Source organism: Grus americana, chromosome 1 (genome assembly GCF_028858705.1).
Source record: "Grus americana isolate bGruAme1 chromosome 1, bGruAme1.mat, whole genome shotgun sequence".
Classification (NCBI taxonomy): Eukaryota; Metazoa; Chordata; class Aves; order Gruiformes; family Gruidae; genus Grus; species Grus americana.
In genome coordinates this window covers 48727953-48750364 of record NC_072852.1, presented here as the reverse complement: position 1 = coordinate 48750364, position 22412 = coordinate 48727953, and the positions used below count along the sequence as shown (strand labels likewise).

Sequence of the window (22412 nt, the reverse complement as noted above, 5' to 3'; positions counted from 1 at the left end):
CTGTGCCTCACTGAGGCACAGCTTACACAGCTAAGAAGAGCCCCTGTTTTGATAGCTCTTGGCAGCGTTAACACTTTGCTTACTCGGGCTGCTCCTGCCCGCTGGCAGTTCATTATTCATGGGCCTCGCCTGCTTTCCCCGCCTGCTTTCCGGCATGTTCCTTCCCCTGTGTGCCCCAGTCAGCTGTAGGGCTTACGGACCTGTGGGAGCCCTTTCACTCACATCGTTTCTTGCTTCACAGCTCTTTGGGCCATCTCCTGATACCTGAGTCACAAAAAATTGATCGGCTCCTCGAGAGACCTGAAGACTTCCAGTCATTTCAATGTCTCCGTGCTTCTCCCCCAGCTTGGGCATAACCACCGCTGAGCCAGCCTCGTACCATTTGTGCCCGTGGAGTCTCTGGCACCTGAAGTGTTCAGCTCCAAGTCACTGATGTCACTCAGTGTGGGAACTGTGACCCCCTGTCCTGGGGATCACAGCCTGCCTGACCGTTTTCCAGGACGAAACTTCCTTTCCCCGCCTAGATATTGTCTGTTCAGAGGCAGCCTCGGACGGGAGCGAGAACAGAGGTCTTAATTAGGGACACAAGTGTACGCTGTTCTTTCTGCTTTAGCTGTGGCACTGGACATCATGGAAGCAAGAAAAAGCAATGAACCCCAACAACGTCAGCCGTTAACAGCTAGCAGTGTACTAACACGAAGCAGCAAGTTTCTCCATCCAAAGAAAGAGGTGCTGCAAGAAAAACATGGGCCAACAGGATTTTGGTTGAAAACCTAGTCAAAGGATAAGGATAAGCAAGAAGTTGGGTATTCTTGTAGCCCTGCCAAATGGGTTTGTTCCGGTTTACGTTAAAGAAACACCAGAAGGGGAGACCCTTTGAAACGGTCCGATTTTCCGTACTCTACTCTGAAGCAAGGGAGAGAGGAAGGTGTTCAAGCTGGACAGGCCACATAGCACCATCATGCTGATGTCACGAGCTGGAGGAGCAGTTGGGAGCTTTCGTAACGTAACATTCTATACCGGCTAGCAACTGCCTTCGTCCGTTCAGCAAGCCCAGAGAAGGTAGCAGCTCCTTCCTTGTTTCCAAAAAGGTCTGAAGGTCCAGGTTTGGAAAGAGAACTACTGCTTTCAGGACACGATTACAAGTTGCCTGAATGTTGAGAGCTCTAACTTTTTCGTGTATGTTCTGCCAGCAGTAGGAGAGTGGAGGAGAAGCCTGAAAGCTGGAAATGGCCACAGCTGGAATGACCGCTCTTTCCATGTTTGTTCCCCCTACGCACAGGTAAATGCTGTAGATTGTAGAGTGGTTTGTACCCTTGATTCTCCTGACATATCTGTCTTGAAAGGGAGGGTGGTTATGTAAAGTTAGACATCGCTATGCCACTCTGCGTGGGTCCTGGCCCCATCTGTAGATCAAACAGCTGATTTTCAGAGCAGTGAGAAGAGCTCACGATCCTCTAAACACCCAGCTGTCCCGACGACAGTCCAGAAGTGGCGTTTTGGAGATGCTGCTCTGAGACCCAGCTGCTAATGTCTGGAACTGGGTGGAACTTCCCGTCACGTATTCAACTATTTTCAAGTGTGACTTTGATGTCCTTTAAAAAATGACATAGAAACTCATTAAGAAACCGCCAGTAACCCACAATACTGCACGCACTGCAGTACAGTAAGGAGACTGCTTTGCTCCTATTCTCATCTACAGACATCACGAAAGCTCCCTTGCCCTAGCTCAAGGTAACTTTAGAGTTACCTGGAGCTTAAGATAACTTTACATGTTCGAAAGTAGCAGCGCGTGGTCCCACAAAATCTTAGTCATATGTTCACAGCAGTACGCTGTATATGAATCCATTTAGTCCCGTTTTATCGCTGTATTGACAGTATCTGAAACCTGTTTTCTCCTGCAGCAGAAGTACAGCAACATCTCCTGTTTCTGGGAAAAACAACCATCAGGCTGCTTGAGGATCAGTTGCGCCTTCCATCACAGCAAACCTCGCAGCATAAATGGACTTTTTTTGCCGCCGAGTAACAGTGAGTAAAAATATTTTCTCAGCCGTTTCCAGTAGAGCTCTTAAGTAAGTGCACAAAAACGTCCTTCCAGCGCTTACGTAGCGTACGTGCAGGTGAAGAAATGTACCATGGCAAATCAATCAGGTATGATCCGCTATGCCGGCAAGTTGAAGGCAAAGAAAGGAATTGGATTGGCATTTGAATAGGGTTGCCATATGACTTTTTTTAGCTGTCTGCTTACGAATCTTTGTAACTATCGGTGACATGAAAGGTGAAGTCACAAAAGGCAGTTTAGGTTGCTAAGATCCATGGAGTAAAAATGTTGCCTTCCTTGGGTATTTGCTAGATGAAATCTCTCCAGGAGTGAAAATGGTTAGTGGGCAGGTAAGCACTTAAGAGAAATGAAAAGCAGCGTGTGTGGTTGGAGGGAGGAGGTTGTTAGGGCCACCAGCAGCAGTATCTGTTGATAGAGCACAACATGTTATATGGATGAGACACCCCTTGTAGAGACAACATCAGATTACAGTGCTGTGTGTGCAGATGTATTTCCAGTTTGTCGTTTGGAATAAATTAATAAATTAAATCAATAAATACATTACTAATGAAATGAATAAATAAAGGCTCTACCGAGTTAAGTGTTGTATCTTAATTTCTCTTGCACGAGATACAACAAATCTGGTCTGCAGGAGTGCTACTAAAATGCCTTTAACATGATACACATGCTGCTCATAGGCAAGCACGAGATGCACAAGAATCTGGTTGAGTGTAAATTAATGTCATGAACTTCATATTCCTTCTCAAAATCTACACTTTGCACTTAGTAGAGAGAGTTGTGGTTCAGAAGATTTTGAGAGAAAAAATTGTCGACAAGCTAAAAATTGGTACTCCTGTGCTTAGCGTTGCTAAACTCTTCAAAATCGATGCCATGGCCTGCCTATTATTCAGCATGTTTAAAATATTTTCACAGGTGGGGTTCTAAACTCATTGACTCACTTCAGCCCCCGTATTACTAATCCCATGTTGTCCCATGGTGTAAATACCTGCCTGCTTTTTCAGACTTTCTGTACTTGGAAGACGCTCTTTTGCCGACCTCAGCAGAAGATTTTTCGGAAAAGGCACAATCCGTCTATTTAATGACTCCTTCAGTATGGCAATGATTTCAAGAAGATACCTGCTGGCCTGAACCTGGATTTGATCTTCCAGTTCCCTCCTAACAAAATGAATGTAATGTTCTTTCCTGCAGATGCCCCATTGCAACAAGGTGTCCAAGAAGGGATTCTGCACCCAGCCCATGGTCAAGAGTCACTCAGAAATCAAAAGAATATTTTACGACCAATTCACCCTCCACTGACTATACACCTCAACGATGAAGACGACGATGAGGACGATGATGAAGAGGAGGAGAACGGTAAACAATTTTTTCTTTCGTTTACCGGGGGGTAGAAGGGGGTTTTCCACTCTCGCAATGCACTTTGCAACTCATTTATTAGCATAACCATCAAACCATCCTCTTTTGAGAAAAGAGGTCTTGACGGGTTTTTGACATAATCTCCAAACTATTGGAACTGGTAGTCACTCTTCAAAATTTCTCAAAATTTGGGGACAAAATGACAAGTTCAGGAGGTGGTACTTCTTCTCTGGGAAACAAACTTTTGAACAGGGGCTGTACACTCTCCTCACTGAAGGTGAAGTCACAGGTTGGTTTACAAAAGGTAGCTGTGTGACTTCCCCTTAAATACTTTGCTCAAAGTATTTACCTATTAAACTGTCTTTCTTTCAAGCCACGAGTTTTCTCACTTTTTCTCTGCCGATTCTCTCCCCCATCCCACCATGGAGGGCAGGTTTCTCATGCTGACTAGAAGCCTTGTTTCACTGATTTCCTAAACTCTGTAGGCGGTCTCATTTTACTACAGAAAGATATTCTTCAATCTAGCAAAGAGAATCCCCTCAAAACTCTTCATTAGTTTAACCGAGTGTGTATGTGTATACATTTATTGCTATATTAGATTTTATTTAGGTTTTGAAATGTAGTTAAACCGTTGACTGAGAGACTCGTTGGGAAGGAATGAACCGTGCAGTCCCAGGGGGTGAAAGCGAGAGACCGACCTGCTCTCATGCGTGCACTCCGCAAATTCCTGTGCTAGTTCTCAGGCCGCCCCAAGCTGCTTTTCACTTTCCCCCTGCCCTTCGGGGCTGCCTGTTAGCGCTTCCTAACTCGGTTTCAGTCCGAGTAAGCCACCTCAATTTAAACAGTATAAAAAGGAGGGCTTTGCTGATCTTAGCGGCCTTAACTGAGACAGACAAGGAGCACTCCCTTCACCAGCTCTGCCGGCAGACATTGCAGCAGAGGAACTTTGGGCAGAGCTTGTTGTATACGTGTTGGAACTGCAATTCCACTGCAGCTGGAAACTCCTGCTATTCAGGAATCATTTTTCTGTCCAGAATCAGAGGTTGCCGTCAGAAAAAAACAAACCCTGACCACAGTGAAACTCACGTTGGTTTTTGACCATTAAGAATTGTTGAAGGTCTTTGTATAGATACCGCGTAACCTTTTAAAAATACTGCCTACAGGTGCTCCTGACTGGGTGCCTCAGACTGCTGCAGACCTTGAAGAGGAAAGAGCAATAAAGGAAATATGCTATCAATCTGGTAAGTAGGAAATCAGTCACTCTTTCCTAAACAGCAATATAGTCACTCTTTCCTAAACAGCAATACTGCCGATACAGTAAACATTGGGTTTTTTCCTCCCCTGGGGGTATGTTTAGGAGAGTATTACGGGATTCAGTACCCTCAGGAACACCAATCAACAAAAACTGTGTCTTCACCTCGGGAAAACGAGCTACTACCCTGGGAAGCTACCGAGCGAGACTTGCAGGCAGGCAAGTGCTTTTCATCTTCTGGGACATCGTTTACCACTTTTTAAATTACTGTTACAGGGAGAAACTACTCCATAGCTTGCCCCTCCTCCCCTCTTCTTTAATGTAGTGACAATGAAGGATAGCGTATTACAAAGAGCGTCAACAGACTTCACTACTTTTTCCCCATATACATGGGTAGTGTCACACACGTGGCGACTACCTGCGCCCACTGGCGAGGGAAAAGGTAGAAATGGGCTATTAAGCCTATGTCTACTTTCCTGAGACACACGACAGAGGTGGTCTTCCCTACAATTTTTCCTCACGACCAAGATTTATGTCACCTCATTGAGATATACTTAGACTATCGACAAGGAAATCAGTAACAAACAGGCAAATACAGGTTCTAATATAGGTCTGTCTTTAGAATTAGATACATTCAGAGAAAAGGATAGAGATGTTTCCCCAAAGCATTTCTTCCAGACAGTCCTCTGAGGTTTTTGGTACCACAATGACATGCATCTTGAAAATACCAGAAATTCAGTCAGATAGGATCACTGAGGGAGGAAGAGAATGGCAGCGCCATTCCCCGGGCTTACACACAAGCAGCTAAACCACTCTCTCTGTTGCCCTTCCAGGTGACGGTGATACAGTTCCTACAACATTTAAGAATGCAAAAGGAGAAGGAGAGAGCTCAGGAACGACAGTACCAGCAGAGACCATTCCCAGAACAGATCGTGGATCCTTTGAAAACGGAGGTAATACACTTTAGCATCAGCTTCTCTTTGCTGAACATCATGTGCTAAGTAAAAAAACCTGAACGTGCACGCATTAAGCTTCACCATTTTAGATCCGAGTTATTCTTTCTTTGTTATGTTCTAGAGACTCTTTCTCATGCTGCACCATTACCTGTAACAATCAAAACCACTCTTTACCATTCTGCTTGGGTTAGCATCATTCTAGGAAAAAAAGATCCTCTATGCTGATTCCAATTGAATTTTTCCTGCTTAATTTTGGAAAAGAATTGCTTCTGTGAAGTTATAAAACAGACATGTCCGCAGTAGAATACCCTTACCACTAGGTACGTTGACATCGGAGCTAAAGCCAATGTGACAAGGTTGAAGCTTTGGCCGTTCACTGGTAGTGCTGCAATGCTCCTTGGCACCACGTCAGCAACGCCAGGTCAGCTGTTACAAGCATGCCTGGGCCCATGCTGTAAACTGTATCACCGATGTGCCTGAGGATTAAACTCATATCAAGTTATAAACTGAAGTTAGTTTGCATGCCACATCATTTCAGTTGTTCAGCTCGCAGGACAACACGTAGCTCAACTGACGATGCAGCCGAGCCAGAGGAAAAGCGTGCCTCATGTGCAGCACGTGAGAAATAAGCACCGGTAGGCAGGACCATGCTAATTAAGGTTCCTGGTTTGTTGCTAACTGAGTTACCTTGTAGCGACACACAGACCAGGGTTGTCACCCTATGCTGTGGAGTCCCTTTGCATTGGGTTCCCATTTAGATGGTACACTTTGACTTTGGAAAAGGATTTGTTCCCCCTGTGACACGCTGTCTTGGTTTTACCCCAGCCGGCAGCTAAGCACCACGCAGCCGCTCACTCGCTCCCCCCATCGGGATGGGGGAGAGAACTGGAAAAGTTAAAGTGAGAAAACTCGTGGGTTGAGATAAAGACATTTTAATAGGTAAAGCAAAAGCCGTGCGCACAGGCAAAGCAAAGCAAGGAATTCATTCACCACTCCCCATGGGCAGGCAGGTGTTCAGCCATCCCCAGGGAAGCAGGGCTCTGTCACGCGTAACGGTTACTTGGGAAGACAAACGCCATCACTCCGAACGCCACCCCCCCCCACCTTCTCTTCCCCCCAAGCTCCTTATAAACTGAGCATGACGTCATATGGTATGGAATATCCCTTTGGTCAGCTTGGGTCACCTGTCCTGTCTGTCTCCTCCCAACTTCTTGTGCAGCCCCAGCCATCCCGCTGGCAGGGCAGTGCAAGAAGCAGAAAAGGCCTTGGCCCTGTGTAAACACTGCTCAACAAGAAGTCCATAGAACAAAAACATCTCTATATTATCAACACTGTCTCCCGCACAAATCCAAAACATATCCTCACACTAGCTACTATGAAGAAAATCAACCCTCTCAGCTAAAACCAGGACACACGCACATAAATTGCATGCAGCTTTTGATTCGCAGTGATTACAAACGCGTATGTGGATTAAAGCTAATGTTTGTACTTTTAAACTGTAAACCCAAAATACAGTATTCATGAAGATTTGCAAATTCATAATGAGAAGCATTCTAAGCCAGAAGCGGTCAAAGACATTGAACGAGTCCAACACCTTTGTGTTTATAGTCAATTTTTGAGTTTCCTTGCAAGATTTTGCAACTGTGAACTCTTCTAGAGGAACCATAACCGCTTCCGCTTTCCTTCTGAGGAACGGCACTTTTAACATGTACAGCCCAAGAAGACCTGTGTATGAAGTGGGAGATCTGCTTTAAAAAACAAAAAAAAAAAAACCCAACCCAAAAATACCCCAAAACCACCAACCAAACAAAAAAGCATTTTTGGAGGAGAAGATTGTGCCTGCTTTTGCAAAAAGTAAATATGCGCTATTTTAATCCCTCAGGAACCAATCGCATGGAGCGGGTAAAGAACTATCCCGGTAAAGAAGCAAAGGAGAAGCAATGGGTTTCCGAGGAAGAAAGCAAGTCCCATAACACAGGAACAGGAAAAGGTATTTTGAGAAAACAGTTGGCTTATTCCTTCTTGTTTACTCAACTCACAGATGACTTGGCAGGACCTAGTTAATTTCTGTTCTTAGTGTCAGATAGGGACAGTCCATATTTGGATTGGACTAGCCACAAAGAGCATTTGCTTTATCTAGGCCTTCCAGCCTCCGGCCTCCTGCAACATGTCCAATTTTGAAGGAATAGCCCAGCATTTTGGTCTGAGTTTGCTGCTTCTCTTTTAGGAATTCACACTCCAGACCCCAAAGCAAAACCACGTCGCCAACAAAGGGGTCAAAGTAAGGACGATGAAGCTGCTTCTGCTATTCCTCCTGTGAGAGAAACTGGAAGAGACACTTATTTCAGTTCTTCAGAACCTCGAAGATCAGCATATGTAGTCTACCGTACTGCCACCGTCACCCAAGAACCAAAGTGCAATGGACCGACAGGTGGGTTCCTGCTTACACAGGATCCTTAAACGTTAAGAAAGTGATTTCATCTTGCCCGTTTCAGTCACCTCTCTTAAGCTGGGCTGAATCTCCACCTAGAGGTGCCTCCCTGTCTTAATTGCCAATCAAAGGAACCTCCTTCAGACACAGTAACCCCCACTTTCAGACAAATGAAGTGAAGCAAAAGGAATCCCAGCATCACCGCTTCGTCTCAGGGGCGAATAGTTGTGGGGTTTTTCTTTTTCTTTCATAGAGATTACAGAGAGAACATTCTCAATGCGAAGAACACATCTTATCAAATTTCCAGGTTGAGAAAGGATATAGCGTTTAAAAAAAAATGAAAAAAACAACCCCCCCCCCCAAAAAAGGCGATCAGCATTTTTGTCGTAAAAACCACCTTAGCACTTTCGCTACCTTTCTTTTCAGCAGTACCTGAGCCGTATGCTGGGAAACGCTCCAAACCAAAGAATCAGCTTGACGCAAATAGAAGATTTTGGACCCAAACCGAAAGCTATGGTAAGACTCACAGGCTGTGTGCAAAAGGAAAAATTTAGGACTATTGTGGAATTAGTACTTTGAATTAATGGAATTAATCTGGAATTAACAGAAAACCAGAGTATTCATAATAATGATTTCTAACCGAGTTTTACAGAAAACTAGTCAGTCATTGGGCAGCATACTCTGACGCAAAATCAACCACCTAGTACAAAAACATAACACTGCCTTGCATCTAGCGCTTTCCCAAGCAGGGACAAAAAAGGAGACCGGATTGTGGAGTAGTCTAATCTAAAAGCAACTGATGCCTTTGGGCAGGTTGTCTACACAGGAACATTCACTTTGTCCAAGTCAAGGACGTCCGTGGCACAATCCGCCTCCTTTGGAAGATCCTGTGAGCCTGATGGAAACGCTGCGAGATTACAGATGATCTTTAGAGTTCTAGGGGGAAAATCTATATTTAATACTACCTTGTATTTCAGAGGTGGTGTCTGAGTCACCCAATGTATGCATTGATACTTCAGCTAATGTAATATTTAATTTGCATACCAGGCTAAGAGAGTCTTTCCCTAAATTGCAGCTGAAATTAAGAAAGAGTGCCTGTCTTTTTTCTACAGACAAATATACTTCAGGCTCTTACAATGCACCAACTTGGAGGAAAAGAAATCCACACCCTAAAACGTTCTCAAAGTCTAAAACAACCAGTCAGGTAACTGAGATTAGAACCTCTATCTTGCGTCTTCTGTTGGAAGTCTAATTCTTAACACCTTTTGAACAGAGCATAGACTTTCCCTCTAATAAGTGATGCACAACATGTTCTGCCTATCTATTTTGACAACAGAGCCAAGAAGACATGGAAGTGAACAGGAAAGGAGAGCGATACATAGACAGGAGAAAGAGATGAAGCCACTTCTTCGACTTACAAGAGCAATCGAAATTGAAATGTGGAAATTATCAGCTGGAAAATCCAAAGAGGACACAATTGCAAATTCCAAAAATAAGATGCAGGAAGTACACGACAATGTTTCAAAACTGATTGAAAACACAAAATATACGTTCTGTGTGATCACAGATCCACTAAGGTTAATTTGTTATGAAAATTTGACTGTTGAAATGACTTTTGCAGATGATGTTTTAAGGCATAATTTCTAAGATGAATAAATACTAGCACTTTTTCACTTTGCAGTTTCAGAGGTCTTTTAATGCAACGCATCTTCTCGTTTCCTCCCAACCTCCACACTTCTGTTACTCTTCCCCAAAGAAATTACACACCCTTTACTATACAAGTTCTAGTGTGCAAGGCAGAACTACCAACCGGACATTTTAGAACCGGAGTAGTTCCTTGACTGGCACCTTCACTGCAACCAACCTATAAACACCTACTATCTTTACGGTAACTACCACTTTGTGGTCAAGATGTTTAATGACAGGTGAAGTCACAACAGCTGTAATCCAATAGAGCACACAATAGAAGTGAAACCTAAGTGAAACAAGGCTTCTAGTCAGCACGAGAAACCTGCCCTCCACGGTGGGATGGGGGAGAGAATCGGAAGAGAAAAAGTGAGAAAACTCGGGGCTTGAAATAAAGACACTTTAATAGGTAAAACAAAAGCCACACGCGCAAGCAAAGCGAGACAAGGAAATGGCTCACCACTTCCCATCGGCAGGCAGGTGTTCAGCCATCCCCAGGAAAGCAGGGCTCCATCACGCGTTAACGGTGACTTGGGAAGAAAAAAACGCCACCGCTCTGAGTCTACCCTCTTTCTTCTTCTTCTTCTTCTTCTTCTTCTTCTTCTTCTTCTTCTTCTTCTTCTTCTTCTTCTTCTTCTTCTTCTTCTTCCCAAAGCCCCTTATATGCTGAGCATGACCTCCTATGGTATGCAATATCCCTTTCGTCGGCTGGGGTCAGCCGTCCCGGCTGTGTCCCCTCCCAACTCCTTGTGCACCCCCAGCTACTCGCTGGTGGGGGGGGGTGAGAAGCAGAAAAGGCCTTGACGCTGCCTGAGCACTGCTCAGCAGTAACCAAAATATCCTGGTATTAGCAACACTGTTTTCAGCACAAATCCACAACACAGCCCCACACTGTGCAGAAAAATAACTCTATCCTAGCCAAAACCTAGTGCAGGGAGGTCCCCTTACATGACCACCATCAGGATGGCATTGGTACTCAGAGCTGAACAACGAAGTTACTGACGTTTTGGCAATCGTTTCAGCTCTTCCATCCAGAACCCAAACACCCAGGGGAGAAAGTCACCCAGCCGACACACAGCAGTAGCTGCTGCTCCTGCTGCTGCTGCTGCTGCTACTAAAACCGGGAAACACGACCCGCAGGCCCACAGCCAGACAGGTGAATGCCACCCCAATCACAACAAGAAATAACTGTGATTGGGCACCATGACTTACTACTTTCACCTTGCGAAGTACTGCACCTCTTGCTGCCTCGGATGAATGCTTCTGTCATAAGTCCGATATTCCTCTGATCACCAAATAAAACTGCTGAAAGAAAAGAAAGAAAAGAAAGAAGAAACATGAGAGAGCAGCTTATTTTTCCCCCACAAGGCTCACAAGCTCCCAGTGCCGTCATGTTGGAGCGGCCTCGTTCCTTGCCCTGGCTGTTCCCTACACTTGGAAAAAGCAAACGCAACCTCAGGGCCAACACCTGGGTGCACCTGGCAGGAAAGGAGGGGGACAGAGCTGAAACGGCCCCCAAACGACCTTCCTTTCCCGCCTTCCAGGGGGGAGCCCTACAGAAACCTCTACCGTGCCTTTCGCTCCAGACCTGCAGCGACACTTCCCGCCGCCCGGGTCTCCCCCTCCCTGCAGCCAGGCCTCACTGAGGCACAGCTACACAGCTAAGAAGAGCCCCTGTTTGGATAGCTCTTGGCAGTGTTAACACTTTCTTACTCGGGCTGCTCCTGCCCGCTGGCAGTTCATTATTCATGGCCCTCGCCTGCTTTCCGGCATGTTCCTTCCCCTGTGTGCCCCAGTCAGCTGTAGGGCTTACGGACCTGTGGGAGCCCTTTCACTCACATTGTTTCTCGCTTCACAGCTCTTTGGGCCATCTCCTGATACCGGAGTCACAAACACATTGATCGGCTCCTCGAGAGACCTGAAGACTTCCAGTCATTTCAATGTCTCCGTGCTTCTCCCCCAGCTTGGGCATAACCACCGCTGAGCCAGCCTCATACCATTTGTGCCCGTGGAGTCTCTGGCACCTGAAGTGTTCAGCTCCAAGTCACTGATGTCACTCAGTGTGGGAACTGTGACCCCCTGTCCTGGGGATCACAGCCTGCCTGACCGTTTTCCAGGACTGAAACTTCCTTTCCCCGCCTAGATATTGTCTGTTCAGAGGCAGCCTCGGACGGGAGCGAGAACAGAGGTCTTAATTAGGGACACAAGTGTACGCTCTTCTTTCTGCTTTAGCTGTGGCACTGGACATCATGGAAGCAAGAAAAAGCAATGAACCCCAACAACGTCAGCCGTTAACAGCTAGCAGTGTACTAACACGAAGCAGCAAGTTTCTCCATCCAAAGAAAGAGGTGCTGCAAGAAAAACATGGGCCAACAGGATTTTGGTTGAAAACCTAGTCAAAGGATAAGGATAAGCAAGAAGTTGGGTATTCTTGTAGCCCTGCCAAATGGGTTTGTTCCGGTTTACGTTAAAGAAACACCAGAAGGGGAGACCCTTTGAAACGGTCCGATTTTCCGTACTCTACTCTGAAGCAAGGGAGAGAGAGGAAGGTGTTCAAGCTGGACAGGCCACATAGCACCATCATGCTGATGTCACGAGCTGGAGGAGCAGTTGGGAGCTTTCGTAACGTAACATTCTATACCGGCTAGCAACTGCCTTCGTCCGTTCAGCAAGCCCAGAGAAGGTAGCAGCTCCTTCCTTGTTTCCAAAAAGGTCTGAAGGTCCAGGTTTGGAAAGAGAACTACTGCTTTCAGGACACGATTACAAGTTGCCTGAATGTTGAGAGCTCTAACTTTTTCGTGTATGTTCTGCCAGCAGTAGGAGAGTGGAGGAGAAGCCTGAAAGCTGGAAATGGCCGCAGCTGGGAATGACCGCTCTTTCCATGTTTGTTCCCCCTACGCACAGGTAAATGCTGTAGATTGTAGAGTGGTTTGTACCCTTGATTCTCCTGACATATCTGTCTTGAAAGGGAGGGTGGTTATGTAAAGTTAGACATCGCTATGCCACTCTGCGTGGGTCCTGGCCCCATCTGTAGATCAAACAGCTGATTTTCAGGAGCAGTGAGAAGAGCTCACGATCCTCTAAACACCCAGCTGTCCCGACGACAGTCCAGAAGTGGCATGTTTTGGAGATGCTGCTCTGAGACCCAGCTGCTAATGTCTGGAACTGGGTGGAACTTCCCGTCACGTATTCAACTATTTTCAAGTGTGACTTTGATGTCCTTTAAAAAATGACATAGAAACTCATTAAGAAACCGCCGGTAACCCACGATACTGCACGCACTGCAGTACAGTAAGGAGACTGCTTTGCTCCTATTCTCATCTACAGACATCACGAAAGCTCCCTTGCCCTAGCTCAAGGTAACTTTAGAGTTATCTGGAGCTTAAGATAACTTTACATGTTCGAAAGTAGCAGCGCGTGGTCCCACAAAATCTTAGTCATATGTTCACAGCAGTACGCTGTATATGAATCCATTTAGTCCCGTTTTATTGCTGTACTGACAGTATCTGAAACCTGTTTTCTCCTGCAGCAGAAGTACAGCAACATCTCCTGTTTCTGGGAAACACGACCATCAGGCTGCTTGAGGATCAGTTGCGCCTTCCATCACAGCAAACCTCGCAGCATAAATGGACTTTTTTTGCCGCCGAGTAACAGTGAGTAAAAATATTTTCTCAGCCGTTTCTCCAGTAGAGCTCTTAAGTAAGTGCACAAAAACGTCCTTCCAGCGCTTACGTAGCGTACGTGCAGGTGAAGAAATGTACCATGGCAAATCAATCAGGTATGATCCGCTATGCCGGCAAGTTGAAGGCAAAGAAAGGAATTGGATTGGCATTTGAATAGGGTTGCCATATGACTTTTTTTAGCTGTCTGCTTACGAATCTTTGTAACTATCGGTGACATGAAAGGTGAAGTCACAAAAGGCAGTTTAGGTTGCTAAGATCCATGGAGTAAAAATGTTGCCTTCCTTGGGTATTTGCTAGATGAAATCTCTCCAGGAGTGAAAATGGTTAGTGGGCAGGTAAGCACTTAAGAGAAATGAAAGGCAGCGTGTGTGGTTGGAGGGAGGAGGTTGTTAGGGCCACCAGCAGCAGTATCTGTTGATAGAGCACAACATGTTATATGGATGAGACACCCCTTGTACAGACAACATCAGATTACAGTGCTGTGTGTGCAGATGTATTTCCAGTTTGTCGTTTGGAATAAATTAATAAATCAATAAATAAATTACTAATGAAATGAATAAATAAAGGCTCTACCAAGTTAAGTGTTGTATCTTAATTTCTCTTGCACGAGATACAACAAATCTGGTCTGCAGGAGTGCTACTAAAATGCCTTTAACATGATACACATGCTGCTCATAGGCAAGCAAGAGATGCACAAGAATCTGGTTGAGTGTAAATTAATGTCATGAACTTCATATTCCTTCTCAAAATCTACACTTTGCACTTAGTAGAGAGAGTTGTGGTTCAGAAGATTTTGAGAGAAAAAATTGTCGACAAGCTAAAAATTGGTACTCCTGTGCTTAGCGTTGCTAAACTCTTCAAAATCGATGCCATGGCCTGCCTATTATTCAGCATGTTTAAAATATTTTCACAGGTGGGGTTCTAAACTCATTGACTCACTTCAGCCCCCGTATTACTAATCCCATGTTGTCCCATAGTGTAAATATCTGCCTGCTTTTTCAGACTTTCTGTACTTGGAAGACGCTCTTTTGCCGACCTCAGCAGAAGATTTTTCGGAAAAGGCACAATCCGTCTATTTAATGACTCCTTCAGTATGGCAATGATTTCAAGAAGATACCTGCTGGCCTGAACCTGGATTTGATCTTCCAGTTCCCTCCTAACAAAATGAATGTAATGTTCTTTCCTGCAGATGCCCCATTGCAACAAGGTGTCCAAGAAGGGATTCCGCACCCAGCCCATGGTCAAGAGTCACTCAGAAATCAAAAGAATATTTTACGACCAATTCACCCTCCACTGACTATACACCTCAACGATGAAGACGACGATGAGGACGATGATGAAGAGGAGGAGAACGGTAAACAATTTTTTCTTTTGTTTACCGGGGGGTAGAAGGGGGTTTTCCACTCTCGCAATGCACTTTCCAACTCATTTATTAGCATAACCATCAAACCATCCTCTTTTGAGAAAAGAGGTCTTGACGGGTTTTTGACATAATCTCCAAACTATTGGAACTGGTAGTCACTCTTCAAAATTTCTCAAAATTTGGGGACAAAATGACAAGTTCAGGAGGTGGTACTTCTTCTCTGGGAAACAAACTTTTGAACAGGGGCTGTACACTCTCCTCACTGAAGGTGAAGTCACAGGTTGGTTTACAAAAGGTAGCTGTGTGACTTCCCCTTAAATACTTTGCTCAAAGTATTTACCTATTAAACTGTCTTTCTTTCAAGCCACGAGTTTTCTCACTTTTTCTCTGCCGATTCTCTCCCCCATCCCACCATGGAGGGCAGGTTTCTCATGCTGACTAGAAGCCTTGTTTCACTGATTTCCTAAACTCTGTAGGCGGTCTCATTTTACTACAGAAAGATATTCTTCAATCTAGCAAAGAGAATCCCCTCAAAACTCTTCATTAGTTTAACCGAGTGTGTATGTGTATACATTTATTGCTATATTAGATTTTATTTAGGTTTTGAAATGTAGTTAAACCGTTGACTGAGAGACTCGTTGGGAAGGAATGAACCGTGCAGTCCCAGGGGGTGAAAGCGAGAGACCGACCTGCTCTCATGCGTGCACTCCGCAAATTCCTGTGCTAGTTCTCAGGCCGCCCCAAGCTGCTTTTCACTTTCCCCCTGCCCTTCGGGGCTGCCTGTTAGCGCTTCCTAACTCGGTTTCAGTCCGAGTAAGCCACCTCAATTTAAACAGTATAAAAAGGAGGGCTTTGCTGATCTTAGCGGCCTTAACTGAGACAGACAAGGAGCACTCCCTTCACCAGCTCTGCCGGCAGACATTGCAGCAGAGGAACTTTGGGCAGAGCTTGTTGTATACGTGTTGGAACTGCAATTCCACTGCAGCTGGAAACTCCTGCTATTCAGGAATCATTTTTCTGTCCAGAATCAGAGGTTGCCGTCAGAAAAAAACAAACCCTGACCACAATGAAACTCACGTTGGTTTTTGACCATTAAGAATTGTTGAAGGTCTTTGTATAGATACCGCGTAACCTTTTAAAAATACTGCCTACAGGTGCTCCTGACTGGGTGCCTCAGACTGCTGCAGACCTTGAAGAGGAAAGAGCAATAAAGGAAATATGCTATCAATCTGGTAAGTAGGAAATCAGTCACTCTTTCCTAAACAGCAATATAGTCACTCTTTCCTAAACAGCAATACTGCCGATACAGTAAACATTGGGTTTTTTCCTCCCCTGGGGGTATGTTTAGGAGAGTATTACGGGATTCAGTACCCTCAGGAACACCAATCAACAAAAACTGTGTCTTCACCTCGGGAAAATGAGCTACTACCCTGGGAAGCTACCGAGCGAGACTTGCAGGCAGGCAAGTGCTTTTCATCTTCTGGGACATCGTTTACCACTTTTTAAATTACTGTTACAGGGAGAAACTACTCCATAGCTTGCCCCTCCTCCCCTCTTCTTTAATGTAGTGACAATGAAGGATAGCGTATTACAAAGAGCGTCAACAGACTTCACTACTTTTTCCCCATATACATGGGTAGTGTCACACACGTGGCGACTACCTGCGCCCACTGGCGAGGGAAAAGGTAGAAATGGGCTATTAAGCCTATGTCTACTTTCCTGAGACACACGACAGACGTGGTCTTCCCTACAATTTTTCCTCACGACCAAGATTTATGTCACCTCATTGAGATATACTTAGACTATCGACAAGGAAATCAGTAACAAACAGGCAAATACAGGTTCTAATATAGGTCTGTCTTTAGAATTAGATACATTCAGAGAAAAGGATAGAGATGTTTCCCCAAAGCATTTCTTCCAGACAGTTCTCTGAGGTTTTTGGTACCACAATGACATGCATCTTGAAAATACCAGAAATTCAGTCAGATAGGATCACTGAGGGAGGAAGAGAATGGCAGCGCCATTCCCCGGGCTTACACACAAGCAGCTAAACCACTCTCTCTGTTGCCCTTCCAGGCGACGGTGATACAATTCCTACAACATTTAAGAATGCAAAAGGAGAAGGAGAGAGCTCAGGAACGACAGTACCAGCAGAGACCATTCCCAGAACAGATCGTGGATCCTTTGAAAACGGAGGTAATACACTTTAGCATCAGCTTCTCTTTGCTGAACATCATGTGCTAAGTAAAAAAACCTGAACGTGCACGCATTAAGCTTCACCATTTTAGATCCGAGTTATTCTTTCTTTGTTATGTTCTAGAGACTCTTTCTCATGCTGCACCATTACCTGTAACAATCAAAACCACTCTTTACCATTCTGCTTGGGTTAGCATCATTCTAGGAAAAAAAGATCCTCTATGCTGATTCCAATTGAATTTTTCCTGCTTAATTTTGGAAAAGAATTGCTTCTGTGAAGTTATAAAACAGACATGTCCGCAGTAGAATACCCTTACCACTAGGTACGTTGACATCGGAGCTAAAGCCAATGTGACAAGGTTGAAGCTTTGGCCGTTCACTGGTAGTGCTGCAATGCTCCTTGGCACCACGTCAGCAACGCCAGGTCAGCTGTTACAAGCATGCCTGGGCCCATGCTGTAAACTGTATCACCGATGTGCCTGAGGATTAAACTTATATCAAGTTATAAACTGAAGTTAGTTTGCATGCCACATCATTTCAGTTGTTCAGCTCGCAGGACAACACGTAGCTCAACTGACGATGCAGCCGAGCCAGAGGAAAAGCGTGCCTCATGTGCAGCACGTGAGAAATAAGCACCGGTAGGCAGGACCATGCTAATTAAGGTTCCTGGTTTGTTGCTAACTGAGTTACCTTGTAGCGACACACAGACCAGGGTTGTCACCCTGTGCTGTGGAGTCCCTTTGCATTGGGTTCCCATTTAGATGGTACACTTTGACTTTGGAAAAGGATTTGTTCCCCCTGTGACACGCTGTCTTGGTTTTACCCCAGCCGGCAGCTAAGCACCACGCAGCCGCTCACTCGCTCCCCCCATCGGGATGGGGGAGAGAACTGGAAAAGTTAAAGTGAGAAAACTCGTGGGTTGAGATAAAGACATTTTAATAGGTAAAGCAAAAGCCGTGCGCACAAGCAAAGCAAAGCAAGGAATTCATTCACCACTCCCCATGGGCAGGCAGGTGTTCAGCCATCCCCAGGGAAGCAGGGCTCTGTCACGCGTAACGGTTACTTGGGAAGACAAACGCCATCACTCCGAACGCCACCCCCCCCCCTTCTCTTCCCCCCAAGCTCCTTATAAACTGAGCATGACGTCATATGGTATGGAATATCCCTTTGGTCAGCTTGGGTCACCTGTCCTGTCTGTCTCCTCCCAACTTCTTGTGCAGCCCCAGCCATCCCGCTGGCAGGGCAGTGCAAGAAGCAGAAAAGGCCTTGCCCTGTGTAAACACTGCTCAACAAGAAGTCCGTAGAACAAAAACATCTCTATATTATCAACACTGTCTCCCGCACAAATCCAAAACATATCCTCACACTAGCTACTATGAAGAAAATCAACCCTCTCAGCTAAAACCAGGACACACGCACATAAATTGCATGCAGCTTTTGATTCGCAGTGATTACAAACGCGTATGTGGATTAAAGCTAATGTTTGTACTTTTAAACTGTAAACCCAAAATACAGTATTCATGAAGATTTTCAAATTCATAATGAGAAGCATTCTAAGCCAGAAGCGGTCAAAGACATTGAACGAGTCCAACACCTTTGTGTTTATAGTCAATTTTTGAGTTTCCTTGCAAGATTTTGCAACTGTGAACTCTTCTAGAGGAACCATAACCGCTTCCGCTTTCCTTCTGAGGAACGGCACTTTTAACATGTACAGCCCAAGAAGACCTGTGTATGAAGTGGGAGATCTGCTTTAAAAAACAAAAAAAAAAAAACCCAACCCAAAAATACCCCAAAACCACCAACCAAACAAAAAAGCATTTTTGGAGGAGAAGATTGTGCCTGCTTTTGCAAAAAGTAAATATGCGCTATTTTAATCCCTCAGGAACCAATCGCATGGAGCGGGTAAAGAACTATCCCGGTAAAGAAGCAAAGGAGAAGCAATGGGTTTCCGAGGAAGAAAGCAAGTCCCATAACACAGGAACAGGAAAAGGTATTTTGAGAAAACAGTTGGCTTATTCCTTCTTGTTTACTCAACTCACAGATGACTTGGCAGGACCTAGTTAATTTCTGTTCTTAGTGTCAGATAGGGACAGTCCATATTTGGATTGGACTAGCCACAAAGAGCATTTGCTTTATCTAGGCCTTCCAGCCTCCGGCCTCCTGCAACATGTCCAATTTTGAAGGAATAGCCCAGCATTTTGGTCTGAGTTTGCTGCTTCTCTTTTAGGAATTCACACTCCAGACCCCAAAGCAAAACCACGTCGCCAACAAAGGGGTCAAAGTAAGGACGATGAAGCTGCTTCTGCTGTTCCTCCTGTGAGAGAAACTGGAAGAGACACTTATTTCAGTTCTTCAGAACCTCGAAGATCAGCATATGTAGTCTACCGTACTGCCACCGTCACCCAAGAACCAAAGTGCAATGGACCGACAGGTGGGTTCCTGCTTACACAGGATCCTTAAACGTTAAGAAAGTGATTTCATCTTGCCCGTTTCAGTCACCTCTCTTAAGCTGGGCTGAATCTCCACCTAGAGGTGCCTCCCTGTCTTAATTGCCAATCAAAGGAACCTCCTTCAGACACAGTAACCCCCACTTTCAGACAAATGAAGTGAAGCAAAAGGAATCCCAGCATCACCGCTTCGTCTCAGGGGCGAATAGTTGTGGGGTTTTTCTTTTTCTTTCATAGAGATTACAGAGAGAACATTCTCAATGCGAAGAACACATCTTATCAAATTTCCAGGTTGAGAAAGGATATAGCGTTTAAAAAAAAAAGAAAAAAACAACCCCCCCCCCAAAAAAGGCGATCACCATTTTTGTCCTAAAAACCACCATTAGCACTTTCGCTACCTTTCTTTTCAGCAGTACCTCAGCCGTATGCTGGGAAACGCTCCAAACAAAAGAATCAGCTTGACGCAAATAGAAGATTTTGGACCCAAACCGAAAGCTATGGTAAGACTCACAGGCTGTGTGCAAAAGGAAAAATTTAGGACTATTGTGGAATTAGTACTTTGAATTAATGGAATTAATCTGGAATTAACAGAAAACCAGAGTATTCATAATAATGATTTCTAACCGAGTTTTACAGAAAACTAGTCAGTCATTGGGCAGCATACTCTGACGCAAAATCAACCACCTAGTACAAAAACATAACACTGCCTTGCATCTAGCGCTTTCCCAAGCAGGGACAAAAAAGGAGACCGGATTGTGGAGTAGTCTAATCTAAAAGCAACTGATGCCTTTGGGCAGGTTGTCTACACAGGAACATTCACTTTGTCCAAGTCAAGGATGTCCGTGGCACAATCCGCCTCCTTTGGAAGATCCTGTGAGCCTGATGGAAACGCTGCGAGATTACAGATGATCTTTAGAGTTCTAGGGGGAAAATCTATATTTAATACTACCTTGTATTTCAGAGGTGGTGTCTGAGTCACCCAATGTATGCATTGATACTTCAGCTAATGTAATATTTAATTTGCATACCAGGCTAAGAGAGTCTTTCCCTAAATTGCAGCTGAAATTAAGAAAGAGTGCCTGTCTTTTTTCTACAGACAAATATACTTCAGGCTCTTACAATGCACCAACTTGGAGGAAAAGAAATCCACACCCTAAAACGTTCTCAAAGTCTAAAACAACCAGTCAGGTAACTGAGATTAGAACCTCTATCTTGCGTCTTCTGTTGGAAGTCTAATTCTTAACACCTTTTGAACAGAGCATAGACTTTCCCTCTAATAAGTGATGCACAACATGTTCTGCCTATCTATTTTGACAACAGAGCCAAGAAGACAGGGAAGTGAACAGGAAAGGAGAGCGATACATAGACAGGAGAAAGAGATGAAGCCACTTCTTCGACTTACAAGAGCAATCGAAATTGAAATGTGGAAATTATCAGCTGGAAAATCCAAAGAGGACACAATTGCAAATTCCAAAAATAAGATGCAGGAAGTACACGACAATGTTTCAAAACTGATTGAAAACACAAAATATACGTTCTGTGTGATCACAGATCCACTAAGGTTAATTTGTTATGAAAATTTGACTGTTGAAATGACTTTTGCAGATGATGTTTTAAGGCATAATTTCTAAGATGAATAAATACTAGCACTTTTTCACTTTGCAGTTTCAGAGGTCTTTTAATGCAATGCATCTTCTCGTTTCCTCCCAACCTCCACACTTCTGTTACTCTTCCCCAAAGAAATTACACACCCTTTACTATACAAGTTCTAGTGTGCAAGGCAGAACTACCAACCGGACATTTTAGAACCGGAGTAGTTCCTTGACCGGCACCTTCACTGCAACCAACCTATAAACACCTACTATCTTTACGGTAACTACCACTTTGCGGTCAAGATGTTTAATGACAGGTGAAGTCACAACAGCTGTAATCCAATAGAGCACACAATAGAAGTGAAACCTAAGTGAAACAAGGCTTCTAGTCAGCACGAGAAACCTGCCCTCCACGGTGGGATGGGGGAGAGAATCGGAAGAGAAAAAGTGAGAAAACTCGGGGCTTGAAATAAAGACACTTTAATAGGTAAAACAAAAGCCACACGCGCAAGCAAAGCGAGACAAGGAAATGGCTCACCACTTCCCATCGGCAGGCAGGTGTTCAGCCATCCCCAGGAAAGCAGGGCTCCATCACGCGTTAACGGTGACTTGGGAAGAAAAAAACGCCACCGCTCTGAGTCTACCCTCTTTCTTCTTCTTCTTCTTCTTCTTCTTCTTCTTCTTCTTCTTCTTCTTCTTCTTCTTCCCAAAGCCCCTTATATGCTGAGCATGACCTCCTATGGTATGCAATATCCCTTTCGTCGGCTGGGGTCAGCCGTCCCGGCTGTGTCCCCTCCCAACTTCTTGTGCACCCCCAGCTACTCGCTGGTGGGGGGGGGTGAGAAGCAGAAAAGGCCTTGACGCTGCCTGAGCACTGCTCAGCAGTAACCAAAATATCCCGGTATTAGCAACACTGTTTTCAGCACAAATCCACAACACAGCCCCACACTGTGCAGAAAAATAACTCTATCCTAGCCAAAACCTAGTGCAGGGAGGTCCCCTTACACGACCACCATCAAGATGGCATTGGTACTCAGAGCTGAACAACGAAGTTACTGACGTTTTGGCAATCGTTTCAGCTCTTCCATCCAGAACCCAAACACCCAGGGGAGAAAGTCACCCAGCCGACACACAGCAGTAGCTGCTGCTCCTGCTGCTGCTGCTGCTGCTGCTGCTGCTACTAAAACCGGGAAACACGACCCGCAGGCCCACAGCCAGACAGGTGAATGCCACCCCAATCACAACAAGAAATAACTGTGATTGGGCACCATGACTTACTACTTTCACCTTGCGAAGTACTGCACCTCTTGCTGCCTCCGATGAATGCTTCTGTCATAAGTCCGATATTCCTCTGATCACCAAATAAAACTGCTGAAAGAAAAGAAAGAAAA

At 44.9% G+C, this 22412-nt stretch overlaps 2 protein-coding genes across 2 annotated transcripts in view; both read left to right on the top strand.

The window, feature by feature from the left end:
* Positions 1–8083, top strand: part of LOC129201587 (uncharacterized protein C12orf50 homolog) — a 16375-nt gene extending 8292 nt beyond the window's left edge. Inside the window, exons 3-10 of the mRNA XM_054813095.1 lie at positions 1194–1282; positions 1905–2028; positions 3251–3415; positions 4579–4656; positions 4773–4886; positions 5501–5620; positions 7506–7613; positions 7851–8083. Of these exons, the coding sequence (XP_054669070.1) occupies positions 1194–1282; positions 1905–2028; positions 3251–3415; positions 4579–4656; positions 4773–4886; positions 5501–5620; positions 7506–7613; positions 7851–8083 (1031 nt within the window). The remainder of the gene's footprint in view (positions 1–1193; positions 1283–1904; positions 2029–3250; positions 3416–4578; positions 4657–4772; positions 4887–5500; positions 5621–7505; positions 7614–7850) is intronic.
* A 4377-nt stretch (positions 8084–12460) lies between these two features.
* Positions 12461–17821, top strand: LOC129201583 (uncharacterized protein C12orf50 homolog). The gene is made up of 7 exons (XM_054813088.1): positions 12461–12644; positions 13270–13393; positions 14613–14777; positions 15941–16018; positions 16135–16248; positions 16863–16982; positions 17811–17821. Exons 1-7 carry the CDS (start codon positions 12591–12593, stop codon positions 17819–17821), a joined length of 666 nt encoding a protein of 221 aa, XP_054669063.1. The 5' UTR covers positions 12461–12590.
* The last annotated feature ends 4591 nt before the right edge of the window (positions 17822–22412 follow it).

Coding starts and splice junctions, on each gene's coding strand:
- LOC129201583 (XM_054813088.1), top strand. CDS start 12,591: ATGGCCGCAGCTGGGAATGACCGCTCTTTCCATGTTTGTTCCCCCTAC. Junction 13,394..14,612: donor TTTTTTGCCGCCGAGTAACA/GTGAGTAAAAAT, acceptor TCTTTCCTGCAG/ATGCCCCATTGCAACAAGGT. Junction 16,019..16,134: donor GGAAATATGCTATCAATCTG/GTAAGTAGGAAA, acceptor GGGTATGTTTAG/GAGAGTATTACGGGATTCAG.